The 16,446-nt window shown below is 40.5% G+C and overlaps 2 protein-coding genes across 9 annotated transcripts in view; both read left to right on the top strand.

Moving 5' to 3' along the window:
- The first annotated feature begins 264 nt into the window (after positions 1-264).
- LOC118411502 (basic salivary proline-rich protein 2-like) lies at positions 265-7,386 on the top strand. 3 transcript variants are annotated; one of them, XR_004830682.1, is made up of 8 exons: positions 266-459; positions 2,576-3,147; positions 3,465-3,536; positions 3,998-4,098; positions 4,672-4,769; positions 5,240-5,352; positions 5,754-5,889; positions 6,028-7,386. XR_004830682.1 is itself a non-coding variant. In XM_035813808.1 (7 exons), the coding sequence occupies exons 1-7, from the start codon at positions 357-359 to the stop codon at positions 6,215-6,217; spliced, it is 1,149 nt and encodes a 382-aa protein (XP_035669701.1). In that variant the 5' UTR covers positions 265-356; the 3' UTR covers positions 6,218-7,386. The 3 variants fall into 3 exon arrangements, 2 of the variants coding, with proteins under 2 accessions (XP_035669701.1, XP_035669702.1); XM_035813808.1 differs by lacking the exon at positions 5,754-5,889 and having other exon boundaries at positions 265-459; positions 6,128-7,386; XM_035813809.1 differs by having other exon boundaries at positions 5,754-7,386.
- Positions 7,387-9,474: 2,088 nt separating this feature from the next.
- LOC118410735 (uncharacterized protein DDB_G0290685-like) overlaps positions 9,475-16,446 on the top strand; it is a 14,418-nt gene continuing 7,446 nt past the window's right edge. For 3 of the 6 annotated variants that reach the window (XM_035812507.1, XM_035812504.1, XM_035812503.1), the window contains exons 1-5: positions 9,476-9,939; positions 11,272-11,385; positions 13,276-13,629; positions 14,241-14,351; positions 14,656-16,320. In XM_035812507.1, coding sequence (XP_035668400.1) covers positions 9,516-9,939; positions 11,272-11,385; positions 13,276-13,629; positions 14,241-14,351; positions 14,656-16,320 — 2,668 coding nt within the window. In that variant the 5' untranslated portion in view covers positions 9,476-9,515. Of the gene's footprint in view, positions 9,940-11,271; positions 11,386-13,275; positions 13,630-14,240; positions 14,352-14,655; positions 16,321-16,446 lie in introns of all 6 variants that reach the window. The other 3 variants (XM_035812508.1, XM_035812505.1, XM_035812506.1) reach the window with 3 other exon arrangements.

Raw genomic sequence — 16,446 nt, 5'->3', positions numbered from 1 at the left:
ATAGAGGTCGGGAGGAAAGGTTAGATTTCATCCAGTTGATCGATTTATTTATAGTGATGAAGACGATCACGAAATCTGTGCTTCGTCAACCTGAAAACAACCTGAAAACGAGCTGATAAATTAAGTTGTTTTGTTGTTTGTGAAATATTTCATACCCAGCCATGTGTTGAAATAAAGGTGCTAGAATGTCACAAGAATATCTTGCCGAGATGGTATCGTCCATCCACAATACCTGAGATGGGCGTGGTTGCGTCACCTGGGGGATGTTTCCCACAATCCCCCGCGCGGGCCATCACAGAGGGACAGGGACAGATAGAAGATACGTGGCTGCTCACTCGTGTCTTCTTCTCTCCAACATGATTTCCAGACTAGTCCTCGCGTTTCTCCTCGTCAGCTTCTATAAGGCACAGCCTAGTCTTGCAGAGGACCCTGGTAACGCTAATCCAGCCGGCAATGTTGGTAAGTTATCGTGGAAAATCGGCATCAAGTTTAGACATTTTGTGACATCACGGGCCTGAAGCTTCAGAACCGGTTTGTCCAGCAGGAGCCAGCTGCCTTGACGAATTTTTAGTCGACCGACCATGTCGTCATTGTCTGTTTGCTGGAGATTATATAACATTACTGTAGCTTAATCAGCCAATATACATTTATGTATCTCGAACTTAGTACTAAACGACATTTTGATTAACTGAGATTAGATAACGTTACGTTGAGTTTGTGCTCCTTGGTTCTATTTACGTCTCGGTGTTATCGATTGCCTCCGACATTTAACCCAAGAACCTTGCTTACCTCAACTCTCATATTCATAAATCCACCAGGTGCCATAATAACGTCACATGATTAAAAAGATGTTGTAGAGGACCAAGGAGCTTTTTGCTAACACCTAACGTTAGATAGATTCTAAAGTGTAACACGTTACTATAAACGTTATAACTTATATAACCCAGGATTACTGATGCTTCGTTGGTACATCTATTTTTATCACTTTGAATTCATGTATCTTTTCTCATGTGACAATCTTATGGCATCTGGTGGAATTATGAGGTGTTAAAAGTACATGTCTACATGGTATCAAGCCCCTTCCATCATACGGTAGTTTTACAGTGATGTCCCTAATGTTTATCAGGGTATACAGGTACAAACCTTCTCATGGCATAATGATAACCCTTGTCATGATGTTATGTATCTGTTGTTTGAATCAGGGACATAAGAGGACATAATGTTATACAGTTAGATCTCTCCAGGAAGACCACTCAGGGGACAGATAATTTTTTTTATAAAATCCAATCTTTGTCGACAGATAAGTAAAATATAGATCATTAGATGTCACTATGAAAATTATGTAGGGGATCACCAAGATGTGACCACTTTTGTAGGTTTATAATATATGTAGAATAAAGTCTGTCTTGCTGTTTTTGGAGGGCTGGGAACAGACCTGCATGCTTACAGTTTTACCATTAAGTTGTTGATATAATGGCACTTAATACATTGCCTCGGGGCAGACCATTTCTGAGAAGACAGTGATATGTAGGGCACACATTCAATTGTATAATAAGAATATCATGTTCAGGACAACTAATATACAAATCAAAGTGAAAATAACGTGACACAGTTAAGTGAAAACAATGAATATTATTATTCTTACTGATGAAAGCAGAATGACCTCATTTGCATATCAAACTAAAGGTGACCTAACCAGTATTTCTACATGTACTTGCATGTGCGTCATCCTTTATGTATTGAAGTAACCAGTCAAAACCGCCCTGTGCATGAAGGAACCAGCTAGAACTGGCATTACAGCACATCAATGACCGCTAAAGAACAATTCAAACTCAGTTATGGTGCAATTGCTATACTCATTTACTTGTGCATATAAGGCTAGTTAACCTTTATTCGTGGGGTAATCTAAATCCATTGTTTAAAAAAAGCAGCGTATCTACTTGTGGGGATATCAAGTTGACGGACAGTGGCTTCAAGCTGCAATGTTTTGAAAATACATATATTGCAATTTGAACCTTCCGTCGACTTGATATTTCTAGATACCCTGTTTTTAAAAACAATGAAAATAGGGTACCCCGCAAATAAAGGTGAACTAGCGTTTTACTTGTATATAGGACCTAACATTCATGCTTGTGGCCTTTTGAGAGAATGATAGATTACACTCAGTGTGGTCTATATGCCAAGAGTGACTGTTAACTAAAATAAGCTAGGGCAATCTTGCTACATTTTTATTCTTTAGACGAAGTACAAAGCAGTTTGCCATTGGTATCAACTATGCATTGACTCTTCTAACTTTTTCTGTAGATACATGTGGATGTATACATAGCTCATAGAAAATTGTAATTGCCAAAGAAAAACAGACCTGTGTCTGTTTTGCCAGCACTTAGTTCCTGTTTGTACTGATCATCATATACCATAATAGAAAGCTGCTATGTTTTTTAGTGGACAGGGCTGTTGGAGGAATACTAGTATTATTTCAATCATTACAAGTTAAACCTGGCCAAATGATTTAGAAATGTTGAACTTAATCATTACAGGATTGTAATTATTCCCATATGTATGTTTTCTTCTTCAGCTGCGGTTAATGATGTGCAGAAGGAAGGAACATTGATGCAGTTACAACGGAAGGAAGCTGAGCCTGCAAAACCAGCGGAACTGCCTTCGGCACCAGCTTCACAAGGACAACAACCACCCGCAGAACCACAGAAACCAGCTCAACAGCCACCAAAACAACCTGTACAACCACAGCAGCCACCTGCACAACCACCTGCACAGCCACCAAAACCACCTGCACAACCACAGCCACCTGTACAACCGCCTGCAAAGCCACAGCCACCTGCACAGCCACAGCCACCTGCACAACCACAACAACCACCTGCACAACCACAACAACCACCTGCACAACCACAACAACCACCTGCTCAGCCACCTGCACAACCACAACAACCACCTGTGCAACCACAACAACCACCTGCAAAGCCACAGCCACCTGCACAGCCACAGCCACCTGCACAACCACCAAAACCACCTGCACAATCACAGCCACCTGCAAAGCCACAGCCACCTGCAGAACCACAACAGCCTGCTGAACAGCCACAGAAGCAAATTGAACAGCCGCCATCTCCACCACAAGCACCAAAGGAAGAGGTAAAAACTCCTTGTTTGATGGAAATTTGTCAGGGGTTAAGTTAAAAGTTTTTCCACATGATATCTACTTTTATATCTTTTGACAAAGATTTAAACAAATACACACAACTAAAGTTCAATTAGCTTGGGGAAGCTTTCGAGACGAACTCTGTCTCTTTGTCAACCCGGGAGTCTCATCTTGGAGTTTCTCTGTCACGTGACATTTGATGGACATACTTTTATATCACTCTCTACTGCTTTATGTATTTACTGCAATATGATTCCTCTTGTTCTTAGATTGGGTCAATAAAGTGGTGATTACATCTTAATTGTTACAGGTAAAAGAACCTGAAGAGGAAAAGAAAGAAGAGGAGACTTTGGAAGAAGATGCTGATGATGAAGATACACAGGTACGTCTCTTTATAACCTGTCACTTGTCATTACGTGATTCTATCTTTAGCAGAAATCCAACAAATTATGCTTAGTCTAGTGTATAGGAACATCCTCATTAGTTTGCTTTATACAATGCTTAAAGCTAGACTTGGTAAGGTTACGTATGACAGGTTGTTCAATTTGATATAACCAGCTGCTGTCATGCCACATACCTGCAAAGTTTCTGTGTTGCACAAAAGGGCAATTATAGTATACATAACTTATACGAGCTATGACATGTAAATACATGTATACATCTCATACCGGCAGAATACAATTCCAGTGGTATGTATATGTACTTGCAGTCAGCTTATCACTCTGCCTCTAGAGACTTTCCTTGTACATGTACCTGAGATATACTAGTGCGTGGTGACAGATGGAAACATAGAAGGCAAACCTATAATACAGTTTTAATGTTTCTCTCTTCTTTTCCCCTTAGGAAGGAGACTTTGATGAACAACCCAATGTTGAGAGCACCACTGACAGAATGTACACAGACTACTATGACTATGACTACTACGACTATAATGGAAAGAGAAGGTATCGACTGAGGGGTGAACTTACTATAACTTTCACACCTGGGCTGTCTCCAGGATCCTCCCTCTGTCCCAGAATGGAAATTTGCCTGTTGGGACAGACAAAATCTTACCTTGTCCGTAAAAAGAATCCAAATTTCATGACATAGAATTGATGAAAATTGATGTTTTGTAAAAATTTATCGTAAGGTTAAAACAAAAATCAACAACATTTGGACACTTTCGAACACTTTCGAAGGACAGAAAATATCTAAAGCTGGAGACAGCCCTGTATTGCACAGCAGTCATACTGCTGAAATTTTAAAAAATCCACTAAACTGCTATTGCATCTTAATTGTATAATTTCACCTGCAAACTACAAATTGCTACATTGTACTTTTACACTTTGTTGAAAAATCATATAGTTTTACTACAAAAGTGTTAGCTATTGAAGATTGATATATCCGGGCATCCTTGTGTGTGGCAAAGAAATAGGCATGATTGGATCTCTTTCAGGACTGAAAACGTACAATGTTAAGTAGTGTAAGGATGTTTTGTTGTACATCTGATATGTAGTTGTACTTTTTCCCTATTCTAGGCCTGACTACATGAACAAGTGGGATACAGACGACTATAATTGGGATGATTTCAACCCTGGTGACACCCAGGATGAGTCCAACTCTGTCAAGAAACCAGGTACATTTTGTAATATACAACTTTACATATGCATAGAGCAGTAGAAGGTTATCATTCTGAATATTAGCTATAAGTTTATTGCAAATTATTGCCCAATTGCAAGGATGCTATATGAGATATAATGTCCTTGCCAATTGTAATGGCAGGTTACATGAAAGGGGTGAACAAATAGTGTAGACTTATTGGGTTTGACTTCTTTTTCTGAGACATGGGAAGACAAAGGATACCGCCCCCTTTTCTGTTAAATGTGAGTTTCGTGATGTTATTAGGAGAGTAATTTCCTTTTTATCTGGAAGCGCAGGGAGATCAGTAGACAATTAAGTTGCCTCTTTAAACCATTTATTATTTTGACAAATTTAGAAAATCATGGGATGTTTTTAAAAGATGAGTTGTCCTTATCTAAAGATAGACTTTCTCCTACTTTGTGTGCTGATTGGTAGGTAATGGTTTTCTGTTGTCACCAATTACAGCCCAAGCTCCGAAAGCTGCTTCAAAGAAAGTTCGACCTCAACCAAGTGCACCACGTACCAGCAAGGCCAGCCAGGCTCTCTTCTATGTCATGGTTCTTGGAGTTATCATCATTGTAAGTTTATCCCATTTGTCTATTCTGTCTATTTTTCTAAGGTGTGGTGCTATTGGTGTGGTGCTATCAATATATCCATATCAATCTGGCATTAACTTGATCTGTTGTGGTATCAGGCAGATGTTGATTGATGTTGGACACTTTGGCCATTTACCAACTTGGCCCATGGCTCATAAGACCAACTCAGCCTGACACCTTACCAACTTGGCCCAATACCCCAATCCTAACCTAACCCAACTAGTGATGCTGGCTAAACCAGTGTGTTGGGCCGACTCGACTGGGCCGAGTTGGTAAAAGGCCTAATCGTTCTAATCCGAGGACAGCTGTAACGAATATTCTGTGCATGCTGCTTTGCTGTGATCACCCATCCTGGCTTTCTTTTCTTGGACTGTTCTCTATAGATGGGCTACCTGTTACTGAAGTATTGGCGAGGCTCCACCAGAAGCAGAACCTACAAGCAACTGCACAACAAAGAATACATTTAAACATTCGAAGCTGTAATGTGCGAACAGGAGATTTATCAATTACATAGGAATGCAAAACAAGGCTGCTTGAAAACAGACAATGCATTTGTTACTAAACTAATTATAGATATTATAGATATATTGTGTATGTATAATATGGAAAAATTGAGTTAAATTTCAACTATTCCGTTTATGATCCTGGTTGATCTATCAATTCAGAAAAGCCATGAGAACACTCATCCCCCTGGTTAGTTTAAGGTGTCTGGGGTGTGTACAATGACTCTGGCTGAAGTTCTGCCACTTGTTCCTAGATGGCGATTTTGTTGTTCTTGTACTGGAGGGGAAGGCCCATCACACAGTACCATGGCTACAGACTCCTGTACAACAAGGAGGAAGATTGAGAAAGGAGCATGTATAGACCTTCACTAGATCATTTTAAACATTAGTCCATCTTATATATATATATACACACATAGAAAACCAATTATTGATATGATGGTCACAACATAGTCAAAGAATTATACATGTATCGGGTTAACTCATAGACTGTACAATTATAGCATATCCGTGATTTTTGGATCCAGGTTTATATATTTACTAATGATTATTTTTCTTACCTCGAAGGTTTACAGGGTAATACCCACTGTAAAGCACTTGGCAACTCTTTGACAAACAAAAGTTTGAGTCCCATTGTGTTGATCATCAGATTAAATCATGAATGGAGGATTTCTATCACATTGTTTTAATTGAATTGCTATAAAATCATGAAGTGTGGAAATTTTCTAGCATAAGCGATGAATTGATGGAATAGTCATATTGCTATGAAAGAATTAGCCTACATAGTACCTATACTATTTACTTATATTTAGGTACAACTACCACAGGTGTATATTTATTATAGGTCATGGATTGACTGAAATATTGGAGCTGAAGAAATATTCCTTAAAAAGGCAGCAAGATACCTGATATTGTATCTAATAACACTGGATGTTGCGCTGAAGTGCCTTAACTTCCACATGAAGAGAAATACAAATGTATGTAGTGACTGCAAGCTTTAACTTTAACTTAATAGTTTCTAAACTTTTAGCGACAGAAAAGTGTATTCATAAGACTACATAGTTACATAATTTTGTGTTACAGCCTAACACTGAACTCTGGCAAATCATGTTTTCAATTGTACCACCATTCATGTTCAAATGGAGTCTCAGGCCAGCTTCTAGAACAACAATTATTGATATGTGCACTGGACTAATGGATACTGTCAGTCAATCAGCATTTTGTTTGGAGCAGTTTTTTGTCAACTGTATGAAGATAATTATTGATTGCTGCTTACTGTGAACCATAGTAGAGTAACGTTACCTATGCAATCTGAGAAAGTTTGAATTCTATTATCACTGAAGTGTGTACAATATTTCACACAATTCACTGCATATCAAGTACCACTGTAAAGAAAATGTTATGAATTGGAGTTTCTGTATATTTTGGGAGGTCAAGGTATATTTATGTACTTGCTGGTGTGTTTATTTTTATAGCAGAGGGAATAAAATGCCAGAGGCAAAAAAGTCCTAGGTTTATTTGCATTGAATGAATGTCTTATGTAGCTTGTGTCATAGCACATACATGTAAAAACATACATCCTGTTTTCAGTCATGCTTACTTTGATTTAGTTTTCACATTTGGCAATGCATCTCGCATGTGCCCAGCTTTCTTCCAATGGAAATAGATTCATTATCATGGGTTAAGGGTCCTGTTGTTAGCATGCCAGCATTGTTTATACCATAGAATACATCCTGGCAACTAATATCAACAAAAAGGCCCTTTCATTGATTTGTTGCATTACACTACAGCAAAGGTTTCATGATCTGAAATTTTTATCTTGTAATTTTAAATTCTTGAGATTGATTTTGATTATATTTCCTCTCCCACGTGTATTAGACCCCATTCACACTCAGAAAAACGATTCGAATAAAACATGTTATCCGAATAAAACTACCCGATCCGAATAAAACTTAGCAGTATGAACGCTCCCAAATCACTTGGATTTCATCGATTCGAATCCCTCGCGATCCACCTCGGGGAGGTGGGTAAAACTCCGGGAAGTGGATAAAACTGCGCCGCGGGGAGTCTCGATTCGTGCGATTCGGCAGTGTGAACGCGCAAATGGATAGGATTCCGCTTATTCTGGGGTGTAACGTCATTCATCCGGGAACTTGGGGTCATACTTCGAAACACTACACACTGATTGCTTCGTTTTTCAGCGAGCATTTTCCACCGTATTTTACTTCCAACAACAATAAGGGGAAAGAAAGGGAAATCTTCATCATTCGCCAAGTGGACACCATAACAAACGAAGCTGCTTTAATATTTCCATCTGGGGGTGGGAGTAGACACAGAAAAAACTCGGGAAGGTTCATAAAAACAGGGACATAATACTAGTAATATGAAGATATATCCGAAAGAATGGCGGAGCATGGATTTGAGAAATCCCTCGACCAGTGCAGAAATAAAGTGAAGAATCTCACCGCCAGCTATCACAAGACGTAGCGATACATCTTTGAAACGCAACTAATGTTTTATTCAGATAAGACTGAGGGCGCACTGATCGGATTGCTGAAGAGCAGTGTGAACAAAATTTTGGATCGGATAGAAAAATTTTTATTCGGATAAATGTTTTATTCGAATCGTTTTTCTGAGTGTGAATGGGGTCTAAGTTATACTTATGAAACTTTTTATGCAATGTACAAAAATCTGTGTCAACATTTATAATTTTAAGATTAGCAGAGAATTTAATCTTGTGTTACCATTCAGTTTTCGGTCTCTTTACCATCGGCAGTCCAGCTGCTATGCTCAGACTATTAAAGTCGACATAGAAAAAAAAGAAACTATTTTGACTGACATTAGAACTGTAACGATGATGCTCATGGTCTGAATAGGTGATTCCAACCACAGCTGTAGGTGGCAAATCAATACAAATGACAAAACAAACTCATGACGGCATTTTGCTCTTGCATGATACATCAAAGGAATGTCTTTAATTTGGGTCCTGGGGTTACCAAGGACAGTATGACGACTTATAGGGACAATTCCCTACATGTACATAATGCCACAGAGATTAAATGTCATGGCGATGTAACAACTTACTCTCTATGTGAGGGCTGTGACAATAGTCTGCTAACATCAACAGCCAGCTTTTCCCGTGAAAATTTAACTTGTCACAGGTGCAAACAGAAATCAATGCTCCTTTTGTCCTGTTCCCTTTGGTGTCGAAAGGCTACCGTGGGTCAAACAGTTCTGCAAACAAGGAACTCGTACAATTACCACTCAATCACACTTTTGTAAGTAACTTAGCTAACCTCCCACTTTAGCGGGATCTTTAAGCGGTTCCTAGTGCTACTTCTAAACCTTACAGGTCAGTCCGTGCCACAAGTGCAATATTGAGTCATCAGGATACTGGCCACGTCACGCGCATACTCGTCATGTGAGCCATACCACTATCTGTGGGTGACATCATCTTCAAGTAAATAAACAATGTGGTGTGGTAACTAGATACGATAAAAATCTTCAATTCTAGGAAAATAGCTTTCTTGATACATATTATCTCTTTGTAGTCTTCTTTTTGTTGGTAAAATACGTCACATTTCAGGTGTAAAATGATCGATGTTACCCTCCAGTAAATTGGACCATTCCAGACAATTTAAGATGGCGTCGACAGGTAGTTGTAGAAAGCAGTACTCGTCGCAGCTCTCCAAAATGAAGCTTTTGCTCGTCCTTCTAGTTTTCTGTACCTCTTCCAGTCATGGTTTCTCAGTCGAGAGGATACAGAGACAGAGGAATGAAACGCTTACCGTCGGAGAGATCGCGTTTCGGGAGTGGACAGACAAGAAGTGTATGTTCCCTACTCCAGAATTCCAGAAAGTTTTTCTGGACGCATGTGACAGTGTGTACGAGGTAGACACAGAGATGTCGCCTATCACGCCGATCTGTGAACTTTTCCACGAACAAAGCATGTCTCTCTGTAACGAACCTGTTCAACTCCAGCTGGGAGCGTCAACAAGTGAGGACTTGTGTCACAGTTTCAGTGAACTGCGTGACGAAATCGCCAAAGAACGAACGAAATATCTAGGTGGGTGCAAAAAAATTGGGTTTACAGCACTTGGCCAACAAGTTAGTTATGATATAACGTTATATATGATAATGGCTTTCATAATGTATAAGATGAATAGGAAGAGAAGTCGCAAAGTTACCTACCAGCAAAGTTGATCAGGTAAAGCTAAAAATAGACGTCATGTATTCTGAATAATATAATTTGCTCTTTGTGTTGTTGTTTTAACCAAGGAGGTTCCATTCAATCAGACAATGTTCTGTGTACAATGTAGATGTCCCGCTACCAGACAATGTTAAGACAATTGTATCATGTATGTCTCCTATTCAGTTATTTTAGCAGACTCCCAGTGACAGAGGGAAAGTTTAAAAACCAGTTTGAGTCAGTTGAAAAACAACAGTATTTGATTTAGCGGTATCAGGACAACTCTGCACCTGCGACAACTCAGCCCCTAGCTGAAGCAGGACAACTCGGTACAAAGCAAGGACATAAGATTGTCAAGGTCTTTGTGAGAAATACAACATGTGTAACTGCCAAACTTTTTATTTTTCTCTCACTGTGATAACTTGTAAGTCATAGAGTCTGCACTAGGGCTGGGTATCGGTACAGCGTACCGGTACAAAACCGTTTTTTCTTATTGGACCGGTCCAGAAAAAATGGACCTGAAAAAATTAGGTGGACCGGATGTTGGACCGATTAGAAAATTTACAGATTATTTTATCAGGCATTCACACGTTTTGGTGCATGCACTACATGCAGGTGGAAGAAAATAACAAGAGTGAAGTAGAGTAGAGTTTGTAGTAATTTCTACCAAATTTTACAGCCAATAGTACAGGTGCAGTTAGCGTTGTAGGATTTCAAAATGCCAGTGTAAGTCTAATACTCCACCAAACAGATTTCTTTGTAGTGAAATGGACCATTGGTATGAGTCATACTGCATCAGGTCCAGGTTCATGTCCAGACCTGGACCTGATCATTTGGACCTGAACCCGACCTGGACCTGAATTTTCTGTACCGGTACCCACCCCTAGTCTGCACATTTAGTAGGAAATTTTGAGGCTCCATACGTCACTCTGTGGTAACTTTGTCAAGATCAGATGGGTTGTCTCAAAGTGTTTTTGAAACCTACAGTTAAAATCTATTACCAACAAAACATATTGAACTGCTTAACAACTAGAAACATCTAGTTTCATTTGTACTAACTTGTAAGCACTTGTCCTATAATAATAATAGTAATAATTTGATTAAGCTGAAACTAGTGAAAGCAGAGACTATATTGTATATCTGTTACCTGTACTACACAGGAGTTCATATGCCAAATATAAGTAAAGAAAGCTTTATTCGTACCCCCAGGACTGTTCCTGTTGTCAGACAATGAGGACATGTGTAAGAGAGTCTGTGATGAGGAGCACCTCCTCGTGTGTGATGGTGTCTTCCAGCTGCTCCAGAACAGAGACATCCATATTGGTGAGTAATATCTAACTTTTCTACCAGTAGAGTAAGTTGTTGATTATGTTAAGATGCAATGTTTGATTCAAGAGCAGTTCCAGCTTGATTGATACTGCTGCTCAACTAAAGTACTCTACTCCAGTTCTCTACTCTATTCTGCTACTCATCATTTACATTATTTCATTAATTTGCTCATCAGCTACAGGCATCCTTCCATTTCTGATTCTCAGTCAGTAAATTTGAATGTTTACTGAACTGGGTCTGTACAGAAGTTCTCCATTTGTCACACTTATGCCTGCTGGGTAGTTGAATTGTTCACTGACACATCATTGATGTTTTAATTCTCTGCAACAGAAGTTTAGACAGTCCGGTCTAGGTGATTCACTCAAATGAGGCTATCATCATATGACGTCTTTGTGATGTCATCGTCAACTTTCAAAGGGTCATCAGTGGCCACATCTCTTCATTTACATAATCGGTAGTTGTACCAGTTTTCAAGGACGTTTCCATTGAGTGATGGATCATGATGAGTGTGTAGAGCTTTAACTTCCCCTCTGATGAACAAATCTGTATGTCATCAGAGACTTTGAGTTTTTGTGGACACTTGAGTTTAAACAGGCAGATGTAAACACATGGTACTTGAATAGTGGCTGGTGCATGGGTGCCATAATATACTGGATTGTACATGATACACATGTATGTAATTAACTAAAAACTATAAAGATTTCTTTTCATTTGTTATTGTATGGTTTAAAAATGTTCATTAAGACAATAGGGTTGTGATGTTTTTGATAATCAGCTGACAAGTCGAAGTTACATTTGCACGTTTTGAAATCTTCCCCCTTGATGATGTTTTGAGAATGCATGGTATGTACCATACCCAAATGCACCCTTTGATTTTTGGCAGAAACATAAAAGCAACATAGCTTTGTACATTTCACCCTTGCCTTTACCAAGTTGACTCCATGTTAGCCAGCACCATTGTCCTTTTGTTATACCTGCCAAAGGTGGTCACCTTTTCCCATATCCCTCATGTGGGTCAAGAGACATTAAGTGTTGTTTACAAACCAGAGAGAACCACTTGGCACCAAAACGTTGCAGCCACTTTCTTTACCAGAGCACAGGAACATCAATCAAATGTAGACATCAAAAGTTCTCTGTGCTAACAATAATATTTACCAACTGATGTCTGTATGGGTACATCCTCAAGGTGTATCTCTCAAGTACATCCTGTTCCGATAGCTTGGACAGTCCAGTTTTCTGCCCAGTACTGAAGAGGGACGTCTTCGTCTTTCTTGCCTGGATGTCTCTAGAGTAAAATTTGATCCAAGCAAATAGGCAAAAACAGCAAAGTTTTTAACACTGTTGACAGAAAAAAGGGAAAGTTTGCATGATAACGTCTTGATATGTATTACCTCAAGCACACTGACAATGACAATGACCACTGTGGTCACAAACAAGGTACTTGTGTACCACTTCTTCCTTCTCCACTTAAATGCTTCAATCCATATTTCAGGAAAAGCTTTTTTTCCCCAGTGTTTTCTTTAAGAATAGCTGTTTAGTGTTGTCTGTTTCCCTGCTATATCATAGCCCAGTTATTGAAGTTGAACTCTGTTAGTTAGAACACAGAGGCCAATATTTTTTAAGTATGAGTTCACTATTAATATTAATGGATAAAGCACATTACACAACTCAGAAAATTGAATTTCTAAGAAGTATATATTTAGTTGACAGGAATGCAGCCCACACAATTTTAAGATTTTTTTCATTGTTTTTTTTTTTTTCAGAAAGAATAATATCTCGTAGGATTTTTAGAGCTGGGTAACACCCCAATAAATTTGAAATACAAGGCTGTATAGTGTCTATCAGCTATAAAAATCTTCATCTAATGGAATGTTTACCTGACAGTTGCAGAAAATGTCCACCAAAGCAGGAACCTGTTTGCTGACACAGAGGCAGAAGAGGCCGAGGCGGGCCATGGACCTCAGGAGGACCCTGAAGCAGACAACCCCCAGCAGGGAGAGGCAGGAGGTAGCCTGCCCCAGGAGGAGACGGTACAAGGTGATGAGACAGGAGGTAACCTGCCCCAGGAGGAGACAGGAGAGGCGCTCCAGAAGGATGAGGTGGCAGAAGATGCTGAAACAGGTGGAAGTCCTCAGCAGGACCAGACAGGTGGGGATGTTCCACAGGAAGAGACTGTACAAGAAACGGAGAAGGACGTAGACAACCCCGGACAGGAAGGTAAAGAAACAAGCCTGTTTGGTACGTACTCCATCTGTGTTTGATCAGAATATTCACTAGAATTGCATCACAAACAAAGCTGTTTTACGTGAAGTCACCACAAGTTTGAAAACTTAGATTTGAAAGATTGTATCCCGGTTGTTATGTCCTCCACATATTCAACGTTATTACGAATAAAGTACAGTTTTAGAATGTAGAAAAATGTAGGAGTAAGCTTTTCTGCAAAGACATTGATTGACATGATCAGCCAAAGTCACGTTTCTAGGCTGTTCATCAGATATTGTTGTAAGTCCTAGGAGTGCAGGTCAACAGGTTTCCTTGCTGTTTTAGTAGGCTAAGCAATTCACTTCTCCCTTTAACTTGCTTAAGGCAGCTTCTCAAACACCGTGAAACATGGGACCCCCATTTGGGGCCCCAACCCAGATACCCTTCCCAGGTTTGAACCAAGGTCTCTCAGTCACCAGCGAATTGGAACCAGGAGCTCAACTGTGAGGTTGCTACCTGTTAAGCCACATCGTCATCACTATAGTTTGTGTAACCAGTAGATAAAGCCTATGTTGGAAACCTTACATTGGAGTAGGCTGTCCTTATTGATACTTGACAGTGTTACATACATATTTTTTATATCACAGAGAATGCTGAAGCAGACAAGGACCCTGATGATGCTACAGAGAATAAGGAACTCACAGCTAATCAGGAAGAGGGTGAAAATGCTGCAGAGACAAAGGATGATGATGCAAAAGGTGATTCTTGTTTCTCATATGTGTCATTTCATTTTATATGTAAAAATTCTTGCCCTGTCATTGTGATTAAGGGCTAGTAATGTAAGAAAGAGATGGTCCAAATCTAATACTGTGAATTCATACTTAGTTTACTGTACTGTTCTTTGTGTAAGTTTTTGTTTTGTTTTGTTTACATGATCATGATGCCTTTATATGTCAAGGATTTGAAGGCTGTGAAGTTGTTTTGATGTTGGTACAGGATAACAAATCACATAAAAGAATACCTTATTAAACAAATATTTTTTTTCCAATATTCTGCTGATAGGTGAAGAGTTGACTGGTGATGGAGGTCCAGGTGGGATTGAAGAAGTGCAGTCTGTAGACAAGCGAGGACCTGACCCAGAAGATGGCAAGCCCATTGAAGAAACTAGACTTGGAGAAGGGGCTGTCGCAGGTCAGGAAACAGCAGGACAACCAATTGGGGAGGGTGACAAAGCTGGACCTGGAGAAGAGACTGCCATTGGTCAGGAAACAGCAGGACAACCAATTGGGGAGGGTGACAAAACTGGCCTTGGAGAAGAGACTGCCATTGGTCAGGAAACTGCAGGACAACCTATTGGGGAGGGTGACAAAACTGGCCTTGGAGAAGAGACTGTCATTGGTCAGGAAACAGTAGGACAACCTATTGGGGAGGGTGACAAAACTGGACCTGGAGAAGAGACTGCCATTGGTCAGGAAACAGGAGGACAACCTATTGGGGAGGGTGACAAAACAGGACCTGGTGAAGGAGCTGCCATTGGTCAGGAAACAGCAGGACAACCTATTGGGGAGGGTGACAAAACTGGACCTGGAGAAGAGACTGCCATTGGTCAGGAAACAGGAGGACAACCTATTGGGGAGAGTGACAAAACTGGACCTGGAGAAGAGACTGTCATTGGTCAGGAAACAGTAGGACAACCAATTGGGGAGGGTGACAAAACTGGACCTGGAGAAGGGGCTGCCATTGGTCAGGAAACAGCAGGACAACCAATTGGGGAGGGTGACAAAACTGGACCTGGAGAAGAGACTGCCATTGGTCAGGAAACAGGAGGACAACCAATTGGGGAGGGTGACAAAACTGGACCTGGAGAAGAGACTGCCATTGGTCAGGAAACAGCAGGACAACAACCAATTGGGGAGGGTGACAAAACAGGACTTGGAGAAGGGCCTGCCATTGGTCAGGAAACAGCAGGACAGCCTATTGGGGAGGGTGACAAAACTGGACCTGGAGAAGAGACTGCCATTGGTCAGGAAACAGCAGGACAACCTATTGGGGAGGGTGACAAAACTGGACCTGGAGAAGAGACTGCCATTGGTCAGGAAACAGTAGGACAACCAATTGGGGAGGGTGACAAAACTGGACCTGGAGAAGAGACTGTCATTGGTCAGGAAACAGTAGGACAACCAATTGGAGAGGGTGACAAAACTGGACCTGGAGAAGAGACTGCCATTGGTCAGGAAACAGTAGGACAACCAATTGGGGAGGGTGACAAAACTGGACTTGGAGAAGGGATTGCCATTGGTCAGGAAACAGGAGGACAAGAAGACACTGGTCCAGAAAACCAGCTACTGCCCCCCAACTTTGAAGAGGGAGAAGAAGAAGAGGCGGGAGTAGACATTGAGGAGGAGGAAGAAGAAGAAGATGATGATGATGAGGAGGATACGTACCCTGACGAGCCTCGTGATGAGGAAGAAGAAATGGTTAATGAAGGAGATTTGAATGAGGATAGGGAAGAGGGTGAGTACGATGGTGATGTGTATGGCAATGAGGATGACGAAGATGACGATTACGACAACGGGCACATCATTACAAACCATGATTACAACGATGATGGAGAGGATGACGAATCTTTTATTAAACATGATGATGGTGATACCATTGCAGGTGGTGGGGGTGACTGGGCCGGAGAAGGTGGCCACCCCCATGGAAATGATCAGGCCCAACTGACAGGTGAGAACAATGTCACCCTATTCATTCAGTCCTTAGGAACTAGCTTAACTCGTGTTACCAAATGACCTCTGTGGACCTTAAGTAGTGCATATCTTGGTGAGAAAGCATTAGTCTGAGCTACAGTGA

Source organism: Branchiostoma floridae, chromosome 3 (genome assembly GCF_000003815.2).
Source record: "Branchiostoma floridae strain S238N-H82 chromosome 3, Bfl_VNyyK, whole genome shotgun sequence".
NCBI lineage: Eukaryota > Metazoa > Chordata > Leptocardii > Amphioxiformes > Branchiostomatidae > Branchiostoma > Branchiostoma floridae.
The sequence above is the reverse complement of the archived record's forward strand: the minus strand, read 5'-3'. Positions and strand labels throughout refer to the sequence as shown.